The sequence below is a fragment of the Rhinatrema bivittatum genome, chromosome 4 (genome assembly GCF_901001135.1).
Source record: "Rhinatrema bivittatum chromosome 4, aRhiBiv1.1, whole genome shotgun sequence".
Classification (NCBI taxonomy): domain Eukaryota; kingdom Metazoa; phylum Chordata; class Amphibia; order Gymnophiona; family Rhinatrematidae; genus Rhinatrema; species Rhinatrema bivittatum.
Window position 1 is genome coordinate 152,117,346 of NC_042618.1, and position 27,343 is coordinate 152,144,688.

A 27,343-nucleotide genomic window follows, 5' to 3' on the forward strand; every position below is an offset into this window, starting at 1 on the left:
ATGGCAACAGAAGTACCAGGCTTCCAAAGAGAAAAGAAGGTAGGAAAAGCATGAACAGTATTGGAACAACTGAGGAAAGAACTAAGAGATCACAGAAATAGAGAAAAAAAAAGGGAATGAGCGTACAAAAGAGAGAGAGCTTGAAAGGAATGACAAAGGGAAATGGAGACTGATAAGAACACAGAGAACCAGAGACTGACTATGCTTGAAAGGAGTATGAAGGAAAACAATGTAGAATATGTGAGCAAAGGAGAAAACTACTATCATGTATTTCCATATCCAAAGTCTCTAATGTTCTCTGATTTTTTTTTCCCACAGTTCTGCTGTTCGCTACCTACTATTTTCATAACATTCTTCACCTATTGCAACCCCATGGGCATTCTGCTAGTTGAGAATACAATTCTTAGAAAAATATATTTTAAAAAAATCTGAGATACATCTTAGTTACTTACATTGTGTGTAGGTCAGAAAGGGCTGGGCATTTTGTTTGCAGACTCCTTGGGAAATGTAAATATCAATAGGAAAACTGGTTTGTAGGTGGATGATATTGTCTGGGAATGTGGGATGATGGGGCCTAGGAGAGAAAAACATTAAAAAAAAATGTAGCTGGGATGCTGACTTGGGCATTTATCAATCATACTGTCAACAAATGTTGCCCAAGGCGATGTACAACAAGCAATTACAATACATTATAACTAGCAATAAACCATCAAAATCACAGATCCCGCAGTAATCCTCATCTTTGTCCCTTGGTGTTCTGCCTGTTCTGTTGCAGTTATTGCTCTTTCAGTTATACAGATCTGAATAAATAAGAAATCTGTGCAGAAACAGGGAAAGAGGAATGTATTCTGAAAAATGAACAGTGGGAAGACCAGGGTGAAATTGTTTGCTTTGATGCTCTTTGACACAGTGGTTTGCATAGCTTGTGTCCAGTATATGCATATATATTTTGGTTAGCACTACTTTATTAAAATATTTGTAATGTGTCAGTATTAACTCTGTTATGGTGAGCGAGTTACAGTCAACATAAACATAGCAGTAAAACAAATAAAAATATATCCACAAAATACTAGACTATTTTGAAACAACATTGCTCAGCCCTTAAAATATTAATCACCGCTTAGTCAAAAGCTTCATCAAATAAAAATGCTTTAAGCTTTTTTCTAAACACTTTAACATCATGAATACTCTGCATTAGGGATGTGAATCGTGTCCTCGATCGTCTTAACGATCGATTTCGGCTGGGAGGGGGAGGGAATCGTATTGTTGCCGTTTGGGGGGGTAAAATATCGTGAAAAATCGTTGAAAAATCGAAAAATCGAAAAACCGGCACATTAAAACCCCCTAAAACCCACCCCCGACCCTTTAAATTAAATCCCCCACCCCCAAATAACTTAAATAACCTGCGGGTCCAGCGGCGGTCCGGAACGGCAGCGGTCCGGAACGGGCTCCTGCTCCTGCATCTTGTCGTCTTCGGCCGGCGCCATTTTCCAAAATGGCGCCGAAAAATGGCGGCGGCCATAGACGAAAAAGATTGGACGGCAGGAGGTCCTTCCGGACCCCCGCTGGACTTTTGGCAAGTCTCGTGGGGGTCAGGAGGCCCCCCACAAGCTGGCCAAAAGTTCCTGGAGGTCCAGCGGGGGTCAGGGAGGGATTTCCCGCCGCGAATCGTTTTCGTACGGAAAATGGCGCCGGCAGGAGATCGACTGCAGGAGGTCGTTCAGCGAGGCGCCGGAACCCTCGCTGAACGACCTCCTGCAGTCGATCTCCTGCCGGCGCCATTTTCCGTACGAAAACGATTCGCGGCGGGAAATCCCTCCCTGACCCCCGCTGGACCTCCAGGAACTTTTGGCCAGCTTGTGGGGGGCCTCCTGACCCCCACGAGACTTGCCAAAAGTCCAGCGGGGGTCCGGAAGGACCTCCTGCCGTCCAATCTTTTTCGTCTATGGCCGCCGCCATTTTTCGGCGCCATTTTGGAAAATGGCGCCGGCCGAAGACGACAAGATGCAGGAGCAGGAGCCCGTTCCGGACCGCTGCCGTTCCGGACCGCCGCTGGACCCGCAGGTTATTTAAGTTATTTGGGGGGGGTTCGGGAGGGTGGGGGATTTAATTTAAAGGGTCGGGGGTGGGTTTTAGGGGGTTTTAGTGTGCCGGCTCACGATTCTAACGATTTATAACGATAAATCGTTAGAATCTGTATTGTATTGTGTTCCATAACGGTTTAAGACGATATTAAAATTATCGGACGATAATTTTAATCGTCCTAAAACGATTCACATCCCTACTCTGCATCTCAAACGGGATTTCGTTCCATAATGTGGGCCCTATAACAGAAAGTGCCTGTTTCCTAGTAGAGATGTGAATAGTTTTTTTTTCGTATCGTCCTGCATTTTCAGCCCGTTGCTGGAAATTTAATTTTCCCATGGTTCGGGCCTGTTTTGTTTTTGGGAAAAATCATTTTTCGGGTTAGTGCGCGCTAACATTTTAGTCTTAGCGGGCGCTAATGGGAGTTAGCGCGCACTAACCCAAAAAAATGATTTTCCCCGAAATTTCGGGAAAAGCCCGATTGTTTTTCGGGTCCTCCGAACTATGCCAAATTAGACAATCTCGTTGAAATTGTTCAATTTGGCAAAAACAAATGCACATCTCTCTTTCCTAGTCTCTTGAATACGGACTGCCTTAAAAGATGGAATATCCAATGAGAAATTATTGGTAGAACATAAAGATCTTTGGGTATACTACTCTTCTTAATGTTAAAATTTAGTGGTGGAGCTCAGTGACTGTAATGGGTTTAAATATTTTCTCAGTTTGATTTTATTATTTCATTGCTCATCAGGGGAACATGTGCAAGCAAATTAGTTGTCTAGCTTGGATAAGAATATAAGTGCCATGCTGGGGTCAGGCCAAAGGACCATTGAACCCAGTTACCTATCTCCGACAGGGGTCAATCTCTAGAAGTAGATTCAATTTCTTGCTTTTCACTCCTGACTACAAGTGGGTGGGTCTCCTTGAGTCAGCTGATTAATAACTATTTATGGACTCTTCTTCCAGGAGCTTGTCCAAATCTTTTTTAAACCCAGCTAGCATCTGACAGCTTGATTGTGCATTGGGTGAAAAAATACTTTCCCTATTTACCTATTCTCTTCCACTCATGATTTTGGAGATATCAGTCATATCTCCCCTCAATCATCTCTTCGCCGAGATGAAGAGCCCTAAAATGTTTAGCCTTTCTTCGTAAGAGAGCTGTTCTATTGCCACACAAGCTGGCCAGAATCTTCTGATACCTCTTAAAGAGTAACAGCTGCTGCTGCATGTACACTCCATCATAGGCGAGGCTGCTGCTCTAGGGAAGCATGCGGCTGCAATGGGAGATCGAAGTAAGGTTGTAGGGGGAGAAGTGAGGAAAGATGAAAATACTAGTGACCCTTTTGGAGCACTGTGAATATGAGCTATCAAATAAGATCTGGAGATAATTCAGCCCTTCATAAAGACACCCATTTTTAGATCTTAGATAATTTGGTTAGAATTAGTAGCAGAGTAGATATGGGCAAACGGTTCCTTTCTGTGCTTCATGGCTAGTGTATGGAATATTTTTGTTTGTGCTTTCTGTAGGAAAAGCAGCTAAGGAAGCTGAAGCTAATCTGAGAAGGCAGCGGCGTCTCGTTCGGTCCCAGGTGCTGAAGTACATGGTTCCTGGAGCTCGGGTTATTCGAGGCATTGATTGGAAATGGAGAGACCAGGATGGCAGTTCCCAGGGTGAAGGGACTGTTACAGGAGAGTTGCACAACGGTGAGTGTGGAGGTCTTGTCTAGGATAAAAAATAAGTGGACAGAATAACATTGAGGTCCATATTCATCTGGCAGTTGCCGGATAAAGTTAATCATGTAACTTTGTCCAGGTAACTTTAGGACAGCTGTTTATCTGGACAGGGTTATCTGGATAATTTTGTTTGGACATTGCTGAATATCAGTTACCCGGCTTCCCCCCGTGCCACCTCTTTTTGTAAGTTAACTGGACAAACCCTTGGAATATTAAGTTCCTTATATCTTTTTGCTTATTTGATGGCTCCTAAGAGATATGTATAATGAATGCATATATGTGTGTGTTTCACACTTGCTGCAGTGTTAATCAAACTGGGGATGTAAAAATTTCAGCTAGCCATGACTCCAGTTCCCAGGACTTGCATTGAGCTAAAGGAGCAGCTCTCTTCTTTAAGTTAGTTGGAGATTACTGTCTTTTTAGGCTAGATTTCCATTTACTGCTGTCATTTTCATATTAGCTCACTCTTATCACTGTAAATATGAATATATCACCCGTAATCTTTTTTAAAAGACTCTTAAACCTTTTATCTACAGTGTTCTGGAAAAAGATTGTGTGAAAATTTTTATAGGACTACATTTAATGTCAGCCTTCAAAATATTTGCTCTTCTGCTTATGAGTCTGTATGCCTCCAATCAGCTTTCTAGTAGTGGGTAAATAATTTTAAGATGATAAAATTGTGTAAATATTTTTAATAAAATACTAACTGGGATAACCTAATCAGTGCTCAGGGGAGGCACTGAAATGAAATCCTTCTCCGTGATAGGTGCCTATTGTCCTGAGCACGTCTGAGAGCTCCAACAGCATTTACAGAAGTACATGACACAAGTTTAACCATTCTCTGTTGTTCACTTTAGGACTGACATGATTGTGCATTTATTGATGTCACCTCACCACATAAAGGCAGTTTATATATTTTTTTATTGTTAAAATCTTTCAGCAGCCCTGTGGAACTAAAACGTTGTGTACCATTTATCACTAGAGACATGACTATTCTGGAGTGTGATAGTTCCAGTGGAATGAAGGTTATACAGATGCACCTGTCACTGGATGTTACTGGCTTGGCCTTGTGATCATGATTGGTCAATCAGATAAGAACTGTGGGCACTAACTAAGTTGCCATTTCATAATAAAATTTGTTGTACCATGCAGAAGAGTGAAGGGTCATGTGCAGGGTTTATTTCACTGAAATTTGAGCCCCATATAGATGTGAAATGGATGTCATGCAAATCCAGTGTTGTGGGAGCTGGTGGGTTGTGTGCTTCATTCTTTATCGCATACATGGTCAAGGAATTATTAAGAATGTTTAGTGCTTGGGGACAGAATATAAGCAAGTTTATTTTGAAGTATTTCTAAAATCTGACATTTTGAAGCTCTGAGTGAAAGTTGTTTGAAACTGTTAGGTTTAAGCTTATGGTTTATTGGTTATTGCATTCAATAGGTTTTAAGTGTTAGTGGGAATCAGATTCTTTACAATATAAATTTCCTTCTCTTGACTTCATTGTTTCCTCTTTGGTTCTTATATTCGTCTGTCTTTTCTCTTTTTCATCATAATTTCATATGGCTTTCTATTTTTGGAAATAAAAGGTCTGTACTCTTCATTATAACCACACTACCTGTTTTTATACATTTCATTCCATGAATCTTTTCATGGTATATTATTTTTCATATATATCAATGTGATGCTTATATGGAGAATTTACCAAGATATAGATCATGATGGTAGTGTTACTTAAAATGTGATTCATAGTAACATGATAGTTGTCTAGTTCTGCCTAGTTGTCCCTACTTCCTGTCTCACCACAAACCCTCTTGGTCATCTCCCTGCAGTGCCACCCCCACTTCCTTATATCGGTCCCAAGTGTGCTTGATTTCTGTCACTGTTGTGACTAGTACCACCTCTGTTGATAGGAAGGGTGAGAAAAATCAAAACAAAAAAGAGGGATCTCTGTAATTTAACTGCCAATAGAATGATCTAAAGGGAACAAACGTTTTTTTTAATACCGCTGCTTTTGCAGTTATCAGTGCTTGTGGTTCACAATAAGGGAATATATATTAAATCTGACTCACAGTTGTAAATACCTTTTAAGAATTAAAACTGTAAAATGCTGCAGATTTTTACAGTGGGAATGGAAATGATGGATCATAGTCTGTTATGATTAGTTGCAGCTAAAATAAAATTATTTGTTCAGTTACAGACTGCATTTTAGATATAGCTTTGTAATAAGAGGCACTTTCTTTTTTGAATGACATTTTTATGCCTTATGCAAAGAATTCCCTGGTGTACATCACTATACATTGAGTATCAATTTTTAGTTCTTAGTAAGATAATTCAAATATGGTAGTTTTTGTATTTACGGGCAAAACACAGACTTCTCTACCAATTCTAACTACTGGAAGTAGCATAACAAAGTTGCATTCTAGTTTAGTTGTCAAACCCTCACAAAATAGGGTAATTCCAGAATATGTGGAGCTTAATGCACCTATAATTAATGAGATACATTATCTGGCTCATCATAATTTTTCTAGAATCTCTGTTAGAATTGGAGCTGAGGCATGATTTACTATTCTGTGAGGACAAGCAGTTCTCTGTAATCACACATATGAGTGATGTCATCTGATAGTGCTGATCACAGGAGACATTTCCATACATTTCCAGAGCTTTCTAGGAGACATTTCCAGAGGGCCTGAAGGACCCTCTGAGCATGCATGGTGATCCTTAGTTTGCTTTTCTCAAAGACCAACAAATGTGTTTTTTTCCCCCTGCTGTTTAACTTTTGCTGTGAGTTTTGCTGCTTTGGCTCATTGAAGCTTTTTGGCACTATATAATATTCCTTGGTTATTTTAATTTCCCTTAACTCTGTTAGGTTTTCTTGTTTGTTTTAAATTTCACTTAATTTTTCACTGTCTTTGTCAGCACGACTGGTTTTCTTCAAGGCTTCTGACAGGCCTGTTTCCAGTCCCTTTTTACATGCGTGGCTGTCTTTCTTCTAAAATGTCTTCTCTATTTGAACTCGTCATCAACTTTTATGACTACGACAGAGAAGAAGGCCAGTCTTTCTGCCAAGGCCTATTGACCCTCCAGCTCAGAAATCTTTGGGGAAGAACTCCAGAGCTCTATATTAGTTAGGGTTGCCAAACACATTAAGATAAGAGTGTTAGGTAGGCAGTATTGACTGGTTCAACTCTACTCAGAGCATCCATAGATCTGACTGCTGCTTCTACTTCCCTGTTGTGCTGAGGGTCACCAGCAGCACAGGTCACATTGAGTCAAAGCTGTATGGAATCTGAGAGGAAAACCTCTCCAGACTATCTGTAACTCTCAGTTGCAATGTTCCCAGCGTCGACATTGAGCTCCAAGAGATGGTCAGCTCACTGATCAACACATCCTCAAAAATTATCTCCAGTAGATATTGAGAATGATTCTGAGCATTCAGGAGTCCCTTTATGGATTAGAGGAGATGTGTTCTGAAGAGGAATTCTCAGCTGATCTCCTTTACCCTTCTCCATGGGTAAGGAACAGGTCTCCACTTGAAGGATCTCTCTTTCCCAAAGTTTGTACAGGAAATGGCCAAGTTCATGATAATTGATTTGCGGGTTGAGGGAAAGCTTGAGAATAACACTTTTTGGCCACCTCAAATACCTGAATGCCCCAAAAGAATTGAAGGCAGTGCCTGTTTACCTTTTCTACCAGGGTGTATGCAGGAGATTGTGGGAGATCACACATTCTGTACTCCTGGAAAACAAGGTGGCAAATACCAAATATTATGTGCAGATGCCTGAAAGATTTGACCGGTCTCAACTGTCACACTAGGCTGTCAAAATCTTCAGAGGAGAAGCCATGTTAGTCTGGTGTAGCCAAAACAACAGAGGTGGTGTGGCACCTTATAAACTAACCAGTTTATTGAGGCATGAGCTTTTGAGGAACAGAGTCTGCTTTGTCAGATTCAAGAAGCTTAGAACACTTGCCTCTATATCTCCAGAATGTGAATGCCAGACCTTGGACATTTTTGGGAGGAAACACTTATAGAGTGCTATGCTACAGTCATGTATAGTGTCTACTACTTCATAGCACCTGGGAAAGAGCACAGGAATTCATCCATTCCTTCTTTAGGAGACTTTTGGAGAATTCCATTCACTGTTGATTCAAGGTTAGGAGTGCAAGAAGCATCTTATAATCATGACATATGATGACTTTGAAACTGCATCAAGGGCCTATACATTGGCTACAGATGAACGCAGACTGTCATTGCTGAGTGCCTTTGGCTTCTGCGAAAATGTGTAGGGAAGGCTTACCAATATGTTCAACCCAGGCAGCACCAGAGTTTCAGACTTTGCCAATATAACCCCAGGATACCCAGTCAGATGGGTGGATTGATTTTTGACTGAGTCCAGATACAATAACTAGCATTCATGTCTTTGTTTTGATGGAGGAAGATCCAAGGCTTTATGAAAACTATTGGCTCATTATAACTTCTGATAGCTGGGTTCTTTGAATAATTTCAGAAGGCTACAAATTACAACTTTGAGTACTCTCCAAATCATCCAATAACCAGAGCATTTAGTCTGAACAAGAATAAATGTTCCATCCCATCTTAGACCTAAAGCCTTGAAAGTTATTTCAGAAACCAAAAGTTCAAGATGTTTACCCTAACCGGGGTCTGCTTAAGGTTCCTTCCCTTCAACTGGCACATTTCTCAGAGCCAGGTGATCAAGCCTTCTTGGTAGTTGTCCCCATCTGTTGGAATCCTTTGCCTGAAAATCTTTGCACTATGACGTGCACGGTTACTTTTAGAAAGTATGAAATGCATTCCTATTCAAGGAAGTTCTCGAGCCTGAGACTTAGCCAATTCGCAGTCTTGTTGATATATGGAAAGCTCAGCTGTTGGTCTAACAGGCCATTTTTCTGTTGTGTTTTTTTTTTTGTGGTTGGTTGGGCTGTGATTTTTTTTAAATATATTGTTAGCGATCTCTTGTTTTGTGTTTGGGATCTTTTATGACTTCTTTTATGATGTACCCTGTCTTGAACTGTGGAAAGCACAGTTAAAAAAAATGGTTTTATATACATAAAAATAAATTTGAAGAAAACTTATATCCATGTAGAGGTACATCCAAGTTACAAGAAGTGTCTCAGATTTGTTCTGGGATATACCACTTCCAGTACTGCATACTGTCTTTAGGACTAGCTTTAGTTTTACAGGTGTTCACAAAATGTCTTCCTGCTGTTGTGACATTTTTGCACAATCTGGGGGTGCATGTACTTCCTTACTCTGGCAATTGGCTGGTTGAGAGCACCTCTCAAATAGAGGTGAATGAATCGACAGTATGCACTGCATCATCTGGGAGTAACTAGCATTCATCTTCAATTATCCCAACTCCAAACTGAGCCCAACATCTTAACTGTAATTCATAGGGGCTCAGCTAAACATAGTAATGTAGCAAATGACATCAGGTAAAGATCAGAACGGCCCAGTCTACCCTCTTGAGATTTATACACTTTGAGTAGATGCGCATACGAGCTTCTACATTCTGCAATTCAACACCAGCTCTGTCTCCCCATTTTTTCTAACCGACTTCCCAACACCCCTGCATCCACCACCACCACTCTCCTCATCAGCTATCCTCATGCCAAAAACCCAGTGATGGCCTCTTCAATCCCTGGTTTCAGACCACGCCCAGAACCCACCATCATCAATCTTGCCTCCAAAATTAACAACTAAGCCAACACCAAAACCCCTTTTTTTTGTTATAATCTGGCCACCCTGCCCTTATTGAAATTTTGGATTTTAGTCATGGTATCTCCACGCAGGTTGCCCAGCCTTTTTGGATGGCTGATATAATTACACCACTGCTATTTAAGGTTGTAACCATATAGGTTACACCAATACCGACTTGGAAAAGCAATGCAGTTATTCCAATACTGTTTTTGAGCTATAACAGTTGATCCATGTAAATTATACCAGTGCCGTCTTGGAAGCAGAGTGCAATGACAATGCTGTTTTGGGCTGTACCTGATATTTATGTAGGTTACCAGTACTTCATATCCATCATCTTGCTGCTAGGGATCTTCTGTGTATATCCCACACTTTTTTGAATTCCATTACCATTTTTGTTTTCATCTCTTCCTCTGGAGGAGTTGGGTATTGCAGACATTTGTCATCCTTTCTATGAAAGATTTTCCTGAAATTGTTCTGAGCCCTACCCTCTTGGAGCTTCATATCATGACCACTAGTTTAGCAGCAACTATTCTGTTGAAAAAGGTATTCTTGTTTTGCTTTAATACACTTCAGATATTTAAATATCTCTTATGTCTTTCCTCTCCTCTAGGGTATACAATTTCAAGTTCTTAAGGCTTATTCTACTATGACTTTTGGTGCATGCCCCACATTATTTTGGTTGCTCTTCTTTGGACAGCCTTTAGCCTATCTATATTCTCTCTGAAATATAGCCTCCAGAACTGAACACATTATTCTCTATGAGGCCTCACTAATGACTAATACAGAGGCATTAACACCACCTTTATTCTGCTGATTATCTCTTTCCCTATGCACTCTAGCATCCCTCTGGTTCTAGCCACCGCCTTATCACAACGTTTTGCTAACTTAAGATCATCAGACACTCTCAACCCGAGGTTTCTATGCTGGTCAGTGCACATCAGTTTTTCAGTCCCAGTATGTGCTCCTTCCTTGGATTTCTGTTCCCCAAATGCATAACTCTATACTTTTTTTGCATTGAATCTTAACTGCCAAGCAATTTGCCAAGCTATTTTGATGCTTTTATTGTGTTAATTTTAAATTCGTATTTTCTTTTCTTGTTTTGCAAATTATGAATGTTAAATTGTTACCCGCTGAGTTTTGTAGATCAGTGGGCTACAAACTTCTAAAATAAATAAATGAATAAATACTCTTCAAAGTTTCTTAGATCATGTCTCATTCTGTTGGCCTCTTCAGGATTGTCCACACTGTTGCAGATCTTGTTGTTATCCGCAGAGTCAAACTTTTCTAACCCCTCTGCAATATCACTCACAAAGATTTTGAACAGAATGGGGCCCAGGATTGTCCCTGTGGTACTTCACTAATCACCTTTCTCTCTTCTGAGTGACACAACTCAAGCCATGCCTTTCCTCCTTGCTGTCAGAATCTTAGACCTAGTGTCTGTAGTAGAGGTAGCAGACAGCTTGACTATGTTGAGGTTGTTGGATCTTATGTTCTCCCCCTTTAAGGTGGTTGCCTGGTCTACTCGATCATCCACCCTACTTTCTTTGGGTGGATGATTGAGTAGACCGGGCAGCCACCCTAAAGGTGGTCTTACACTGGCTTCCCGGCTTGCTGACACCCTTTATAGGAGAAAAATTTATTTAATTTAATATAGTCTAATGACTTAATGCTTCTTTATTATTGTTGTCTCCTATCCTGACATTGTTTGGTTATTGGCTTGAGCACAGGATTGTTGGGATCTTTGTTTCTTAGATGTGGACCTTATGTTCTCAACAGTCCTTGTAACTCACATGGCACTTCTCCAGATGAGACGTGCTTAATGAATCTTGTAGTCCCAGTGGAATCAAGCCACTCAAGGACTCCAAGAATGCATTTGTTTGCCAGAGAAGTTTAGACTGTTTTGGTGACTCTCTCATTCCAGTTTGACCAAGGAATCCAACATTCCAAATTCAACCATACACTTTTCTCTTGACTACAGATGTGTTCAGCCTAGGCTGGGGAGCTTATCTAAATGAATGTGACATTCAGGGTCCCTGATCCCGCCAGGAAAAAAGGGTTACATATCAACCTCCTGAAACTAAACACAAATTACCATGCTCTAAAGGTTTTCAGAAATCAGTTGGCCAACCAACTTGTCCTTTGTTCCACACAGACTATCAAGTAGCCATGATCTAGCTGAGCAAGCAGGGGAGAATGGGGACCTTCCTTCTGTGTTGAAAAAATGTCAAAATGTAGATGTGAGCCTTTTCAAACAAGACAACTCTAAGAGCAGGAGACTGAATCAACAGTTAGACCCTCACAGATATTCTCTGGATCAGACTGTAGTATATATCTTCACTTGGTGGGGAATCTAGGAGATAGATCTGTATGCAACATCCTTGAACAGGAAAGTGTCAGCTTTCTGCTCCAAAAGAAGGTCAGAAATTCTCCCTGCATTGGGGAGAAGGTTTTCTGTATCTTTCAGAAACTAGTGGCAAAAACCTTAATAAAAATCAAAAAGGATCAGGAGACTATAATTCTTACAGCTCCTTCTTGGCTTTGACAAATATGGTTTCCAATCATTCAGCATTGATTCATCAGGAAACCATGAAATCAGACAATTTTTCCATCTCTCGTCCTTATGGCCCAAATGTTGAGAGAGAGGCAATATATGGTCTGAGTTGGTGTCTCAAATACTTAGGACTTCTAAGAAGTAATCTACTAGAATGTCATATGACTACTAATCAAATGGATCCTTTTTCCTGCCCCAAAAAACTGCTTGAATACCTTTTTACATATCTCAGAACCTGTACTCAAAACCAACTCTGTAAGGATACATGTCAGTGCAACTGGTGCATATCATTATTTAGTGTTTAATTATCAAAGTAGTTAAAACAAAGCTTACCAAAAAGTCCCATTTTGAATAATGAAATGTGTGTATCAGTGTATAGAAACAGAAAAAAAGGCATGGAAAATATTTCACATCTCTTAACATCATGAAGTCCTCCAGGAGGAGGGGAATCCAGTCTCAACTATCTAACCAGAAAAAAAGAACCTTTTCTTTCTCAAAATAAAGAACAAAGCAAATACATCATACCCTGCTGTCCAGTTTTATTTATTCATTTTTGTATTCCGCTACCTCCATAATAATAATTGGAGCAGATTCCAATATTTACATACATACATAATACAATTCTGACACAGGTGCATAAAGGAGGCCCTTACTATCTTTGTGATGTAAGTTTGCGATTGATGTGAACTACCAAACTTTGCACTGATTCCTTAGGCTGCAAGAGTTCCTGAAAAAGAAGACAGGGATAGTAAGGGGTGCACTTGACAACTTCGCAAGAGGAGCATAGATTTGGAGAGGTAGAGTTTGTGGATTATGGAGCCTTTGTGCTACTTCCTTAAGAAAGTTCTATAACAAGCTGTCTACATACTAGGGAGTATATTGACAATGCCCCCAAAGCAAGGTGTCAGGAGCATAATGAGCTTTAATGTGAGGGCTCTGCTTCCAGGGAATCTTTACCCTTCAGAAAAACATCCAGATACACAAATATATAATAGTTTCCTTGGAGTGTGATCAGGCATATGCAGGAGAATTTAAAAAATAATTTCCCTCCAAGTGAGATTACCATTGAATGCATAGCTAAAAACCTTTTACATATAGCCTGCATAACCTGACTCATATCAGGAAAGATCTGAACTTTACATCCCAAGAAATGAACACCTCTTCAATGGAAGAACACTTCTGAATATAAGTTCTGTATCTGGCTTTAAAGCAAGTGATACTAGCAGAGTGGTCTTCATTGTGTTTTCATCCAGAGATGAGTCAAAAAACGGGATTAGTTTCAAAGTAATACTAGCTGATCTTCTCCGGTCACACCTGGGGAGCTATTAAGATGTTTGGCAGCAGGTTCGATCAATGAGGGTATAGCTGCTTCTGAAAAATCCCAGATTTCAAGCAGATATTAAAAAAAATGGAGAAATATTGGGGTTAAGTATAGCTGCTGGCATTCTCGTATTTTTCATTTCTGCTACCAAGACAATATTCTCCTTAAGAGCAAGATTTTGATTTCTTAAGGTTTCTAAACTGGCCTTCTACACTATCATGGATTTTGACATTCTCCTTAATTAGCTCCTGATAAGTTAGCTTAGTCTATCTCATAGGAAAACAATTTTCTACCAGACATACCCTTATTCTTCAAAATATAGACCAATTTCTGTATAATCTTTAGATGTAAGATTCATGCAGGGCTTGCTTCATTTTACACCTCCCATCAAACCACTCAATGTGATTTTAACACACCTAATCAAAGCCCCCCTTTGAGTCTGTAAACTCTTGTGGGATTAGGTATTTGATCAGGAAGGTTTCTTTTTGATGGCAGTAACTTCAGCTTGCAGAGTCTGAGAACGTCAGGCCTTAGCACCTTATCCACCTTATGCTAAGTTTCATCACTGCAAGATGATGGTGTGCAGATATTGCTAATTTCCTTCCTAAGGTTGCAGTGAATTTCCATCTAAATCAGTTAATCATCCTTCCAGAATATTTCCCAAGGTCATATGCCAGTAAAGGTGAATGAACCCTTCACACTTTGAATTGCAGGAGAGCCATCACCTTTTATCTGGAACAAATTGAAGGCCTTAAAAATATGGATGGATTTTTTTTTTTTAATTTCTTTTTGCACCAATAAGTCTGAGATTACTGTGAAGGAGAATCTTCTGTAATTAGACTGCAGATTGCATATCTTTTGCTTATGCTGAAACAGACTTGACATTGGAAGGGCATGTCAAGCCCATATTGTCAGGGCTATGGCTGTGTCAATGTCTCATTTAAGTTTGACCTCTACTGAAGAGATTTGGCAAGCTGTGACATAGAATTCAGTCCACATATTCACATCCCATTATTATTTGAATACTAATTCCCACACACAATAGATTTGGGCAGTCCATTCTTCGGGTTCTTTTCTAGGGTTAGAGTACAGCCTTCTCCCAGTGTCCATTTTTATGATTTTGGGCTGTCCTTTATATAAAAAGGGCCATCCTGACCCACCAAAATGTCTGCTGCTCTTTTGACAGTGTATTGTTTTGTTTCTTCTTTTTTTGTTAAAACAGCCATTCATCTAGGAAGTTCATGTGTGTGACTACAGTGAACAAGTTCTCAGAGAAAACAAAGTTGCTTACCTGTAACAAGTGTTCTCTGTAGGATAGCAGTTTGTCACACATACCCTCCCTCCTCCTCCTTATGTTGAGCTTATTTGCATAATAATGGAAGTGTACACTGCATGCCATAGGAACCATTGCACATGTTCGGAGGACCCTTCTATTTTTTCCTAGAAAGTTCTGGAAATGTCTTGTGTGGTCATTGCCGATGGATGTCGTCATTCATTTATATGGCTGATGAACTGCTGTACTCAGAGAAATCTTGCTACAGGTAAGCAACTTCACATGATCAGAAAACTGATTGCAGGAAATCATCTGAAATTTAGTGACCAAAAGCCATGGGGGCCTGATATATCAATGTTTGGTTTTTTTTCCTATCCTTGATAAATCTGGCCCCTTAATCTAGCAAATATGATAGCCCATATGAGATTACGTGGCAGTCTTCCTCAGTTGTGTCCCTACTAGATGATTACTCCTAATTCTAACACTGCCATCATGTTTTGGCATTCTTAGTGGGTGGTCTGAACAGAAAAGCCAAAATCAGAATAGATGTGGAAATATAATCATTCTCTCATTCCTAGAGACATTCAAAACTGTTTGGCCTGCTGCTGTCCCTGCTGTATTTGTTCTCTGAGTAAATAAAAGACCTTCATTTCCATTGCTGCCTGACTTCTTTCACAGCATTGAGCTTACAGAAATTGCAAAAATATACAATATCAACACATTTATGCTTCTGAAAATTGAATCTAAGCCTTGTTTACATAATATCTAAAGATTTCTTTCTGTCTCTCTTAGCTTAGCATTTGCAAAATTCTTCTTGGCCTTTTTTTTGTTCTATGACTTTCCTATTTCACTAGCTTCACTGGGATCAGACCACTGTTTACATTTATTTTAAAATGTGCATATTTCTATAAATAGTTCTGTATATTTTGTCAATTTTAAACCTGTTAAGGGACTCGAGTAAGACTTGAAATAGTGATATTCATTTACCTCCACACCCAATGCACTTTGGTCTTTATTGTTCTATGAAAAGTAGGGATATACAACTAGTAATCATACCCTTAGAAAAGAGATGGTATGCACTATTGTCCTGGTTAAACAAGTCTCATTGTACCAGAATGCATTGGTAAAGGATGTAAAAATACACAAGAATATAAAAACAGAACTAAGAGCCTTCCTTATAGCTTTGGCTCCCTAACAGGGCATGCCTTTTCATACAAATTTTGTCTTGATTTCAAAGCTAATTTTGCCTTTGGCAGAAAGTGCTGTTGATTTTGGTATTAAATTGAATATAGAAGTAGTACATCACAGCACTTATAAGATACTGATCCCACATGGTGGAGCTACTGTCTGACACGCTCCTATCTGCTTTCTGCTGGGTCTCATAAACTCCTGTCCCTTTCCAGGCTGGATTGATGTCACTTGGGATGCTGGTGGCTCTAACTCTTACCGTATGGGCGCAGAAGGAAAATTTGACCTCAAGCTTGCCCCAGGGTACGACCCTGATTCAGCGGCATCACCCAAACCTGTCTCATCCACTGTTTCAGGCACGACACAGTCATGGAGCAGCTTGGTGAAAAACAACTGTCCAGATAAGACGTCTGCTGCTGGCGCAGGCTCCTCGAGCAGAAAAGGAAGCAGCAGCTCGGTGTGTAGCGTGGCCAGCAGCAGCGACATCAGCCTGGGGTCGACCAAAATGGAGCGACGATCGGAAAGTGTCATGGAACAAAGCATAGTTTCGGGCACTGACATCCAAGAACCAATCGTGGTTCTGTCTTCTGCTGATAGCATCCCCCAAGCTGAAGTAGGGTCGTCTTCCAGCACAAGCACCAGCACGCTAACAGCGGACATGAGTGAAAATGCCGAAAGAAAGCTAGGTGCTGATGGTTCTGTACGAAACGCTGGCGAATCCAGTGCAATCTCAATGGGTATTGTTAGTGTCAGCTCTCCGGATGTCAGTTCCGTGTCAGAACTGACAAATAAAGAGGCAGCTTCACAGCGCCCTCTTAGCTCATCGGCAAGCAACAGACTCTCGGTGAGCTCTTTGTTGGCTGCTGGGGCCCCAATGAGCTCCAGTGCCAGTGTCCCCAACCTCTCATCACGGGAAACCTCTAGCTTGGAGTCCTTTGTCCGAAGAGTGGCAAACATAGCACGAACCAACGCCACTAACAACATGAACCTAAGCCGCAGCAGCAGTGATAACAACACCAATACGTTGGGAAGGAATGTTATGAGCACTGCAAGTAAGTATTTTATTTCTTACTCAAGCAGACATTGCAGAGCATGATTATTCTTAGGAGTCAAGCATATTGAGAGTTGTAGTGAGAGGAATTCTTATAGAATGTCATACAGTTGGGAGGCAATTTGTTACCTCAGATGAAGCCTTATAAAAAAGTTGGTGCATGTATTATGTTTGTACATCAAAGATGAGTGCTAGAAATGCCTTCAAAGAGCCTTAAAAGGAGTGTGCTTTAATATGGGTGAAGAGCAGCAGGCTTGTTTCACATAGAATACTTATCACAGAGCATTATAAATGAGTTCTGCACTGAAATTGACAATCACATTGTAGCAGCTGTACAGCAGGCCAGTGCAAGGAACAGAAAGTGAATTGAAGAGGTTAGGTAGGATATACTGGTATTGATAGCATGCAGAAGTCATGTAGTGATGCAACAAGCCTTTGACATCTGTACTAGAGTAATTCCACCATGATTGCCACTTTTATATAAAGCAGAGTTGTTTTCAGTACAAGTTAGTTAGCTATATTGGTATTGGCAGAATACCAGTTTTAAAAAGTACAAGTCTAGTGATTTGGTAGTGTCACCATACCCAAAGATTGTTTTGCAACCTTGTTCACAGTTACCTTTTTGTTTAATTTGTATCCAAATGGATTCAGTTATATAAAATAAAAGTTGCAGGTGTAGCCCAGTATAGAGTTGCCCAGCACAATAGTGTATGGACTAAGAACCGATCCAGTTCTTCTTATAGATATTTTATGGACTAGGACTTATGGGGTGGATAAACTATTTTCAGTCTTCCAAGCCCTGCAGCTAAATTTGTACCCACAGGGTTTGCTGCAATAATCAAACCAAAACCACATGGGTAGTTTTGCTTTGATTATTGCCCCCCTCTAAAGTACCTTTACAAATTTGCACCTTCTTTTTGAGTGGGTATCTTTTTAAAGCAAAACTGTATATGTATAGTTACCTCCTCCAACCTGTCCTCGCCTCTGGGAATGCCTGCATAATATATGTGTAAAAATAGGTGTGGTGTACTTTTTACCCACAGAGTGTGGGCATTAATCAAACAGCCCATTTCTGCAAATAAACGGCTTTTTACCTGCAAAAATGCCCACGTATATAAATTATATGTTGTCTTGTTGGGATTTCTTTACCCAAGAAATGAAATAATGTTACTACTAGTCTACTTTACTATGTACAACTACAGTTCAGCAAGCAAGTTGTAAATGATGGCATTTTATTGAATTAATCACTTGTAACTAGCTTTTGAGAGTTGTTACCTTTGTTATGTCAATGCGAATGACATGGTAAAAGGGAATGTAACTCTTGAAAGTCAGTCACAAATGTATGAGATTGACAAAATTTTGATCACCTACAGGTTGTTTGTTGATCTCTTTCTGTATCCAAAGAGCTGTTTGTTCCTGCCAGCAATTTTTATTATTTCTTTTGATCGATAGTGTTAAAACTCAATTGATGATTATTACTCTCTTAATACATTGTTGTAGTCAGTGTGTGACTGCAACCCATGTTATTCTCAGGCACTTCAGAATGTGCCATTCTGCTTATGTTTGTTTGTGCTAGCAAGAATAGTAATGACTTCTACCAAAACTATGAAATATTTTCAGGTGTGCAGAAAAATGACCTTAAGTGGTAGTGGGTATCCAACGCAACAGGAAGAAATTAAAAAAACAAAAAAAAACATTGTTCATTATGGTGGCAAAAATCTAGGGATGTTGTGAATCTGACACATTACTATATATGTTTATAAACTTACAGTTTTTTTTCTTGTTGAGTAACTGGAGTCCCCCTGAGGAATGTGAAGTATAATTTTGAGCAGTTTGTTTCTCTTCATCTCCAGCTTCCCCTCTTATGGGAGCACAAAGTTTCCCTAACCTCACCACAACTGGGACCACGTCAACAGTGACCATGTCTACGTCCAGTGTTACCAGCAGCAGCAATGTAGCCACTGCAACTACAGGCTTATCTGTGGGACAGTCCCTCAGTAACACCCTGACCACAAGTCTGACCTCCACATCTAGCGAGAGTGATACAGGACAAGAAGCTGAATATTCTCTCTATGGTATGTTCTATCTCTCAAGATAGACATCAGCACTTCTTATTTCACTGGTTTGCCTGGTCTTTGTTATGAGCCATTCTCTTGTGATCTTTGCTTTTACATAAAAGAGAAAGCAGTGAAAGTAGAGAATGGGGAAGGAGAGGGCTAAAATGTAAGAATTCCATTGCAGCATGTAATGCATCTTCTGGGTAGCATCTCATCAGTTGTTTGAGAATTGATGGTTTAAATGAAAGGCAAGAAAATCTGTATCACTATTAGCAACAGGTCCTGGTATTCTCAGATCATATTGGCTAAAAGAAATCGTCTCTCTTCCAACAGCTCACAAACTCTGCTGTTGCCACATCCTTTGATTTCTTATTCTAAGCACTAGTTCCTCTGTATGTGAGGAAATTATTACTCGGGATTGGGTTTGACTTGTCTACTGTGTCCCCGGTTCTTTTACATTTTAAAACCAACTGACCCATTCAGTCTGACTAGTAATTCTGTCCACACTACTAAGGATACATCCCAGCTGCCAGCCATAGATCATGACCATCTGTAAGGTCTTTCCTTATCCAGAACGTTCTTTTTTGCTTTCTTCCTTGGTACTCTCTCTTGAGTAAATACAAAAGATCCGCTTTTAGTTCCTTCTTGCACCCCACCTTTCTCATGTCTAAATACAAAACTCTGTAGTAATCTAAATAGCTGGAAATACTAGCATTCTCATTGCCTAAACATCTGGCCACCTAAGTCCCCTGTGTAGCCTGCTATATGAGGGCCTGTGTTTTTACTAGGACTTGCAGCCTTCCAGACAATCCCAGCTGTAAAACTGATTCTATTATCACCACCTGATCTAAGTAGCTGCCGTTACTAATGAATCTTCAAGGTCCCTTGTGCGCCTTGCCAGACAGACCCAGCTACATAGCATGTGAGTTTCCGCAAACACTTATAGTTATTAGAGAACGTGCTTCATACCAGACAGAGCCAACTGCTAGTTGTCTCTGCCATCGCAGCCTGCCAGACAAATATGGCCACATAGTTGCCTTTGTTTCACTGTGGCGTCTAACATTTTATATTACCAGCTTTGTCATTCTTTCTGTCATCCCCAGCACTCATTGTTGAATCAGTCTAGTACACTATAAGTCCTATTTCGGCTGTTATCCTAAATATCTGTCTGTGTGCAAGTCTGACAGTTCCAAGACAAGGGAGTAGGGGAGATGCAAGTAAATAAATGTTAACTCTATCTTGAATGTCGACATACTTTGCCATCTGATGCTTCTACCACTACTAGCACTAATTAGGACACGCTTCAGCTGTGACCATTGCTTTAATTGCTTGTTCATGATCTCTCTTGATGAGGCTCCTAAGGCTGTGCTGCTATAGCGCCTTTATATGAAACTTTTATTCTTTAATCCTTTTAAACCCTCTTATCCCCTTTCCCCTGCAAAACCCACTAAGGCATCACCTTAGTGACCACCTGTAATTTACAGGGCAGGATTTAACCCCTTCTAGGATTCTGCTTAACAAAGATGTTGCTGCTACAACAGTACTTTGTATTCCTTCCCCCATGATGATAGCAATTGTGAAACTAACCTGTCTCATGAAATAACCTCTGTGATGTGGAATATTGGGTAGCAAGGTGAGCTGAGTTAGTAGGGGAGTAGTATAATATAATATAATATTACCACTGGAGGAATTTTGTTGCTCTACAGCTATCTCTATGTCTATCTTTGAGAAATATTATGGATTGTGTCCCCTTGTGTATAGATTTTCTGGATAGCTGTCGTGCTAGCACTTTATTGGCAGAGCTGGATGATGATGAAGATCTGCCTGAGCCAGATGAAGAAGATGATGAAAATGAAGATGACAATCAAGAAGATCAAGAATATGAAGAAGTTATGGTATGATGCTTATCCTAAAAGTAGCCAGTTCTTTCAGAGAAAAGCAAACAGAGACTCTGAGATGACATTAAAGTAAAATTCAAATGCAAGTTATATCAATGATGACCAAAATATTGTTCACGTTTAAAAAGCCCTTGTGAAGCAAGTTTATGATTCTGATTCATAGTAAATGAGTGTCCATGCCATTAAAATCACAGCTCTTGTTGGAAGTCTGTTTAAGCCAGAGGTTGACCTTTTCATGCCTTGAGTTAGTTTTTCCAGAATAGGTATCAAACATTTTGCAAGGCAGTAATGGAAAATGCCTCTGCCTGCACTATAGCTGCTTTGTGTACAATATCTCCATTTTCAGTACTAAGAGTCTGGCATACTTTAGAACCAAAGACTCTCAAATCTGTTTTTAAATACATGACATCACAAATATACAATGCTAAGTTCCTCCCACAAAAGAGTGGTTTGGAATTCTTCATTATTCAGAAGTCCCCAGTTTTTGAAGAGAGAAATATTAGGAATAAGAGTTGAATGTGAACATATGTTCAGGGTATAAAATAAAAGAATTCCATTGCAGGATGTAATGTAACTTCTGGGTAACATAAGTTTGAGAACTAGAGGTTTATATGTTGGGGTAGAATTGCATTATGTATAGTTTTGCTCATGATGTTTTTTTTTTTTTTTTATTATGTATGATGATGATTTTTAATTTGGAAGGTTATTTTATTGTTGAAGGGAGGGAAGGGTTTGTGTGGGTGATGGTTCTATTGTGGACTTTATCCAAGTTAAGTGGTGGAGGATGGGGAAAGGATTTTATCAGGGACACTACATGACAGTATTGATCAGATTCTTGCTGGAAGTTTGCAGAATATTAAACCTAGATTAAATTAAACTTGCAGAGTTGTCTTATTTAATAGGAAGAAGAAGAATATGAAACTAAAGGGGGCCGTCGAAGAACATGGGATGATGACTATGTGCTGAAGCGACAGTTCTCTGCTTTAGTTCCTGCTTTTGACCCACGACCTGGTCGGACTAATGTTCAGCAGACAACTGATTTAGAAATCCCTCCCCCTGGTAGGTTAAACCAGAGTTAGTACTACAAAATGATGGGATTAGGATGCAAGTTTTCTCCTTCAACAAGCAGGCATGAAGAAACCATAATGCATGGTGATATCATCCGAAGGTGCTGACATGGACCCAGCTCTTTATTGCTCAGTAAAGATTTTACTGAGCATGCACGAGTCTCCTTGTGTGTACACTGCTTTGTGAGCCTCTCGTTAGTGCTTCGTCCAAACCACCATATAAACATGCTCCCAGTCTTTCTCTAACATTTGTTTTGTGGCGTCATTTATTGGCCTAGTTTTTCTGCCTCACTGCATTGTTTGCTTTGCAAGCCACTGCTTCGACATCTCCTCAACAAAACATTTCAGTTGTACAAAAAGAATTTTAAAAATTGTGTGACAGAGAAATCTGGGGCCAAGAAGACCATGGTCTGCGGCTTCAGGGCTTGCATCTGAGTGTGCTTGGATATTCATCGTAGTTGCTATCTCTGCCTGGGGTCGGATTATAACTCTGCAACTGCTACAGTTGCAATAGAATGTCCACGCGGAGGCAGCAATGCTGCATCTAAAAAAAATAGAGGCCCTATGAAAGGTGCAGCAGAGCCACTCCTCGTTCCAGAGCGAGACCTCAACAGACTCTTGGCCCAGAGAATCAGTGTGAGGTCCCTCCCCCTGCACCTTCCCCCCCCCCCCCCTATATGGATCTGGTTCCTAGATCTGTCTTGGGTCAAGAGTTGAGTGTGGCGAGGTGACCACTGTGGCACAGAAAAGAGCAAAAAGAGGCTTGGGATTCTCCATTATTCAAAAGTCCCCAGTTTTGAGAAGAAAAGCATTGGGAATAAGAGTTGAATGTGACTATATGTTCAGAGTATAAAATGTAAGAATTCCATTGCAGGATGTAATATAACTTATGGGTAACATCTCATCAGTTGTTTGAGAACTGAAGGTATATATGTCGGGGTAGAAATTGCAATATGTGTAGTTTTGCTCATATGCTTTGTTGTGTATGATGATGATCAGAGATGCAAGGGATCTCCTCTGGGACCATCTCCCTCAGCGTTTAAGAAGTCTTTGCTGTTGACACAGTCCTCTGCCAGAGCAGAACTGGCCCCAACCTGAGGAAGGACAGGATTTCCTTGGTGCAAGTGCTATCCTCATTATTGTTCCCTCCAAGGAGTGACTAGGTATGTGGCAATTTTTTTTTCTTGTGAGCAACAATTTTTTTAAACCAGCAATTTTTGAGCACAAAGAAAATAAGCATGCGAGCGAACCATGTAAAACTTGCGAGTGACGCTCTGAAATGTATGACCCAATCGCCCATGCGCTCAGCTTAGAGGGAACTGTGATCCTCATTCATGGCATGAAAGATCCCCTTGGTGCCAATTCACCTCCTCTGTTGGACCCAGCTTGGATCTCCTCCATGGTATGAACTGCTAGGGCCCTGTCCTTGGTGGGCTGAAGCACTTCAGAGCTGAAGCACAAAAGTCCTACTACGATGCAGAAGGAGGTGTCTCCAGCACCATCTGTCAGACTTGCTGCCATTCAATGGGAAGTCTTGATGGATCCAACGCAGAGTACCTCTGAGCCAGGTGCGCTACAGCTACTATTGCAATCCCAAGCTCCCACTTGGCGCACTGCTGTTGCCAGGGCTTAATGAAGCGGAATCTATCTAGGTCTTTGAAGAGGTTGTCTCTTTGCCAACTTTAGTGCAAAGGGTCTCTAAGCCAGCAAGAACTCAGTTGGAGTTTGTTCAAAGCCCCCCAGAGACTCATGCTCCACTTCAGGGACTTCCCCTCCCTAAAGTCATAGATTTGCAGCCTCCAGGGAAAGTTCCTTCATGGATCAAATGGGGAAGAAGTGTATCAATGCATTCAGAGTTCTACCTGGAAGCTTCCTCTTCAGAGCAGCAGAGGTTTTTTCCCCAGTTACCATCATCATTGTTGGGTTTGTGGCTCAGCATACTACCGTGATTCCTTCTGACACTTTACCGGACTTTCCCCAACATACATCTCCTATGGAAGATCTCTGCTACTAACACTTCCTGAATAAGCTGGTGCAGACTATTTGCATCAGTGTTAGGAAAGAGGTAGACCCAAGATCGTATGTCTTCAGGTTGCTTCAGTTTCATCAGCCTGAAACGGATACTGTGTTCATTCAGGTACATAGACTTCTCAAAGATCTATAGATGAGGATGTGGCGGATGTCGATACTATGCCTTCCAGTGGCCTAAAAGCTGGATCTGAAGTTTAGGGTGCAAGCCTTCTCAAGTTTCCAGATGGTTCAGCTACTGCACCACTTGGTTTGGTGAAGTCAGTGCTGAAACATGTGAAGCACCCCTTGTGATCACGCTAACATACCTCATGGGAAAGACCCAGAGATGTTTGGGAAGGTTTTCCATGGATGCATGCTTATCACCCAGATCACAGCTCATCAACTGTACATAGTACGCATTTGAATGAATGTATGCAGAAGCTGAAACCTTTGAACGAATTGTTAGACCCTAAACTGAAGGAATTCTATTGAGCTGTAGAGGATATAGAGCAATGTGAGAAGCACCTGATCTGCTCAGTGTTCAAAGTTTTTGATACCACAACCAGGACTTCAGTTGTTTCCATTGGAGCTTGAAGGCTTATGTGGTTGAAAACGAGTGGCCTTTGTGAAGATGTGTTGGGAACAACTTGTTTGGTGACAAAGTGAAGGAGATGGTGGCTCTTATTAAGGAACATCAGTCTATCTTATAGTTATCGGTGGTGGATCAGCTGGCCTCATCCTGAGGACAGTACGTTGTCTACAAATGTCTGTTCTTTCAGTGCTTTTGGGCTTCTCCCATTCTTCAACAGCAGTAGCTGCTCTCTAAAGACCAGCAGAAGGGTGATAACCAAAGACCCAGCAGCAGTCGCAGCCTAAGCCCAAGATTAGTTTATTACTTTCTTCAAGCCTTGTCTCTTCCATTGGGGGGAGGGTCCAGTCCTTGTGTTTTTCTCAATCTCCTCTGACCCAATGGGCTTGAATCTTTTATCTCCTTCCCCTCTCAGTGTGCCCAGCTGCAGCTGGAAATAGTCACTCCTGCAATAGAAGATGATTGAGCTTGCTCCTTCTTAAGAGTGTGATCAGGGATTCTATTCCTTGTATTTTCTAATCCCCAAGAAGTCCAGGGTGATTGACACCTATTATTGACTTGCAAGAGCTGAACAAATGGTTTGGGAGGGATTCAAGATTAACTCTCGCCAGATGATTCTGCCCTTCATTCAACAAGGGGATTCAGTGTTCACTGTGAACCTGAAAGATGTGTATGCGTGCGTCCCCATTCACTCTTGCCACTATAGTTCCTCATGTCTATGGCATTTCCAGTACAAGGTGCTTCCTTTCTCGGTGGCCCAGAGAGTGTTAAAAACAAAAAAAAAGTCTTGGAGGAAGTGACTGCACATCTGCACCAGCATTGAGTCTGTGTATTCCCTTACCTAGACAATTGGTTGGTCGATTGGTCCATCTCTGATGGCCAGAGACTTATTTCAAGAAACGGGGGTGGGGGGTGGGGACTACTAATGTTGGGGTGTGTGTGTGTGTGTGGTGGGGGGGGCAGGATGTCTGGGGTGGGTTTGGAATCCGGGGATGGGGATATTTGTTTAAAAGGGAGGGGGTTGGGAAGGGTGCAGGGTGTCGCCACACAATTATTTTTTATAATTTTTCAATTTTGGATCCTGTGCAGTCGCCTTGACATCAGTAGAGGGCAGGCAGGGTTCTACAGAGACTCCTGGGGGGAGTTTGGCATAGTGGGAGGGAGGTTTATTTTTGGTACGCATAACCTTTTAACACACTATAGTGGTCCTGGGTGAGGTAGGCTGCCAACACACGTTTTTCCCCATAATATGTTTTTTATCACGGGGAAATGACTGCCATGTTTTACTGGGGAGGAGCCCAATATTACGGGAATGCCTCCTCCCCCTGTGGTAAAATATACAGTGTAGTAAATCTACCCATAAGTTTGTACCTGAGGCAATGGAGGTGAAGTGACTTGCCCAAGGTCACAAGTAGTGGCAGTGGGATATGAACTCTGGTTTCCCTGGTTTGCAGCCCCCTTCCCTAACCATTAGGCGGCTGCTCCAAAAGTGGTATCTGCATTCCACATAGTCCAGCTATTGCGCTACCTGCTTCCTTTCCAAAATGCACACCGAGGAGAAGGGGTAGTTCTTGGACTGTTAGAGAGTCCTAGTGTATTATTTGAGAAGGATACAACTTCATCCTCAAGCTTCTCAGCTGTTCATATCCTTATTCCCACTAGATTGGAACAAGCAGCTGCTAGAAAAATCCTGTCTAATTGGCTATCGGATTGTATCACTCACTGTTACGTGCTGGCTGACTTGCAGATTACAAAGGCTATTAACGCTCATCTAGTGAGAAAAATGTCGATTTAGCACATCTAAATGCCACTTTCATTGAAGACATTTACAAAGCTGCTTACTGGTCATCAGTTCACACTTTTCGCATCTAACTATTTTTATTTTATTTATTTAAAAAGTGTTTCTATTCCGTCTATTCCAAAATAATGTGCTAGACTGATTACAACAGTAACAAAGTAATACAAGTAGTTAAAAGAAACTTAATACATAATAAAGCAAAGTAAAACAGAAAAATTACTTAACAAAATACATTAAATATTACATAAACTCTCAACTGAACTCTCAGTTATAAACCTCTTAATACATTCTCTACACCCTGAACCTGCATACCCTCCTCATCCAACCTAATAATGCTCTCTGGACTTGATATGTTTATTTCTGATATTGTTCAAATTGTTTTACTGTTGCACAACCCCTAAGAAAATGTATAACGTTCACATTGTTTTTCTGTTACACAACTGCTAAGAAAAATGCATACTTTTGTAAACCGTTATGATGGCTCTACCGAATGACGGTATATAAAACTCAACAAATAAATAAATATATATAAAAATCAAATTAAGGAAATGTCTGAACAAACAAATGTGCCTTAAGAAGCTTTCTAAATATCTTTATATCATCACAAGGTCTCAAAGTCCCAGATAGGGCATTCCATAAGTTTGGCCCAGCAACCAGGAATGACCTACTAAGAGTTTCTTGCAATAGAGTATGATTAATAAAAGGAATCACTAAAAGACTCTTAGCAGCAGAGCATAAATTACGCCTTGTAGTATACTGTTGCAACTGATCAGCCAGGTAAGAAGGACCATTTAATTTCAAAACCTTAAAAACAAGTAATTGTTTAAACCTCAGTCTAAAATGTACAGGAAGCCAGTGAAATCCTGTAAACCAGGGGATAGCATGATCACTTTGCTTTCCCCCAAATATAAACCGAGTTGCTGAGTTTTGTAAGACCTGTACGGCTCTCAATGACAAAACAGGCAGGCTAACAAAAAGAGAATTGCAATAGTCTACAGAAGACA

At 40.7% G+C, this 27,343-nt stretch overlaps 1 protein-coding gene across 1 annotated transcript in view; it reads left to right on the forward strand.

Moving 5' to 3' along the window:
* Positions 1-27,343, forward strand: part of HECTD1 (HECT domain E3 ubiquitin protein ligase 1) — a 345,856-nt gene that overhangs the window by 218,217 nt on the left and 100,296 nt on the right. The window contains 5 exon segments of the mRNA XM_029598986.1: positions 3,613-3,789; positions 16,085-16,921; positions 18,774-18,995; positions 20,739-20,872; positions 21,778-21,934. Of these exon segments, the coding sequence (XP_029454846.1) occupies positions 3,613-3,789; positions 16,085-16,921; positions 18,774-18,995; positions 20,739-20,872; positions 21,778-21,934 (1,527 nt within the window).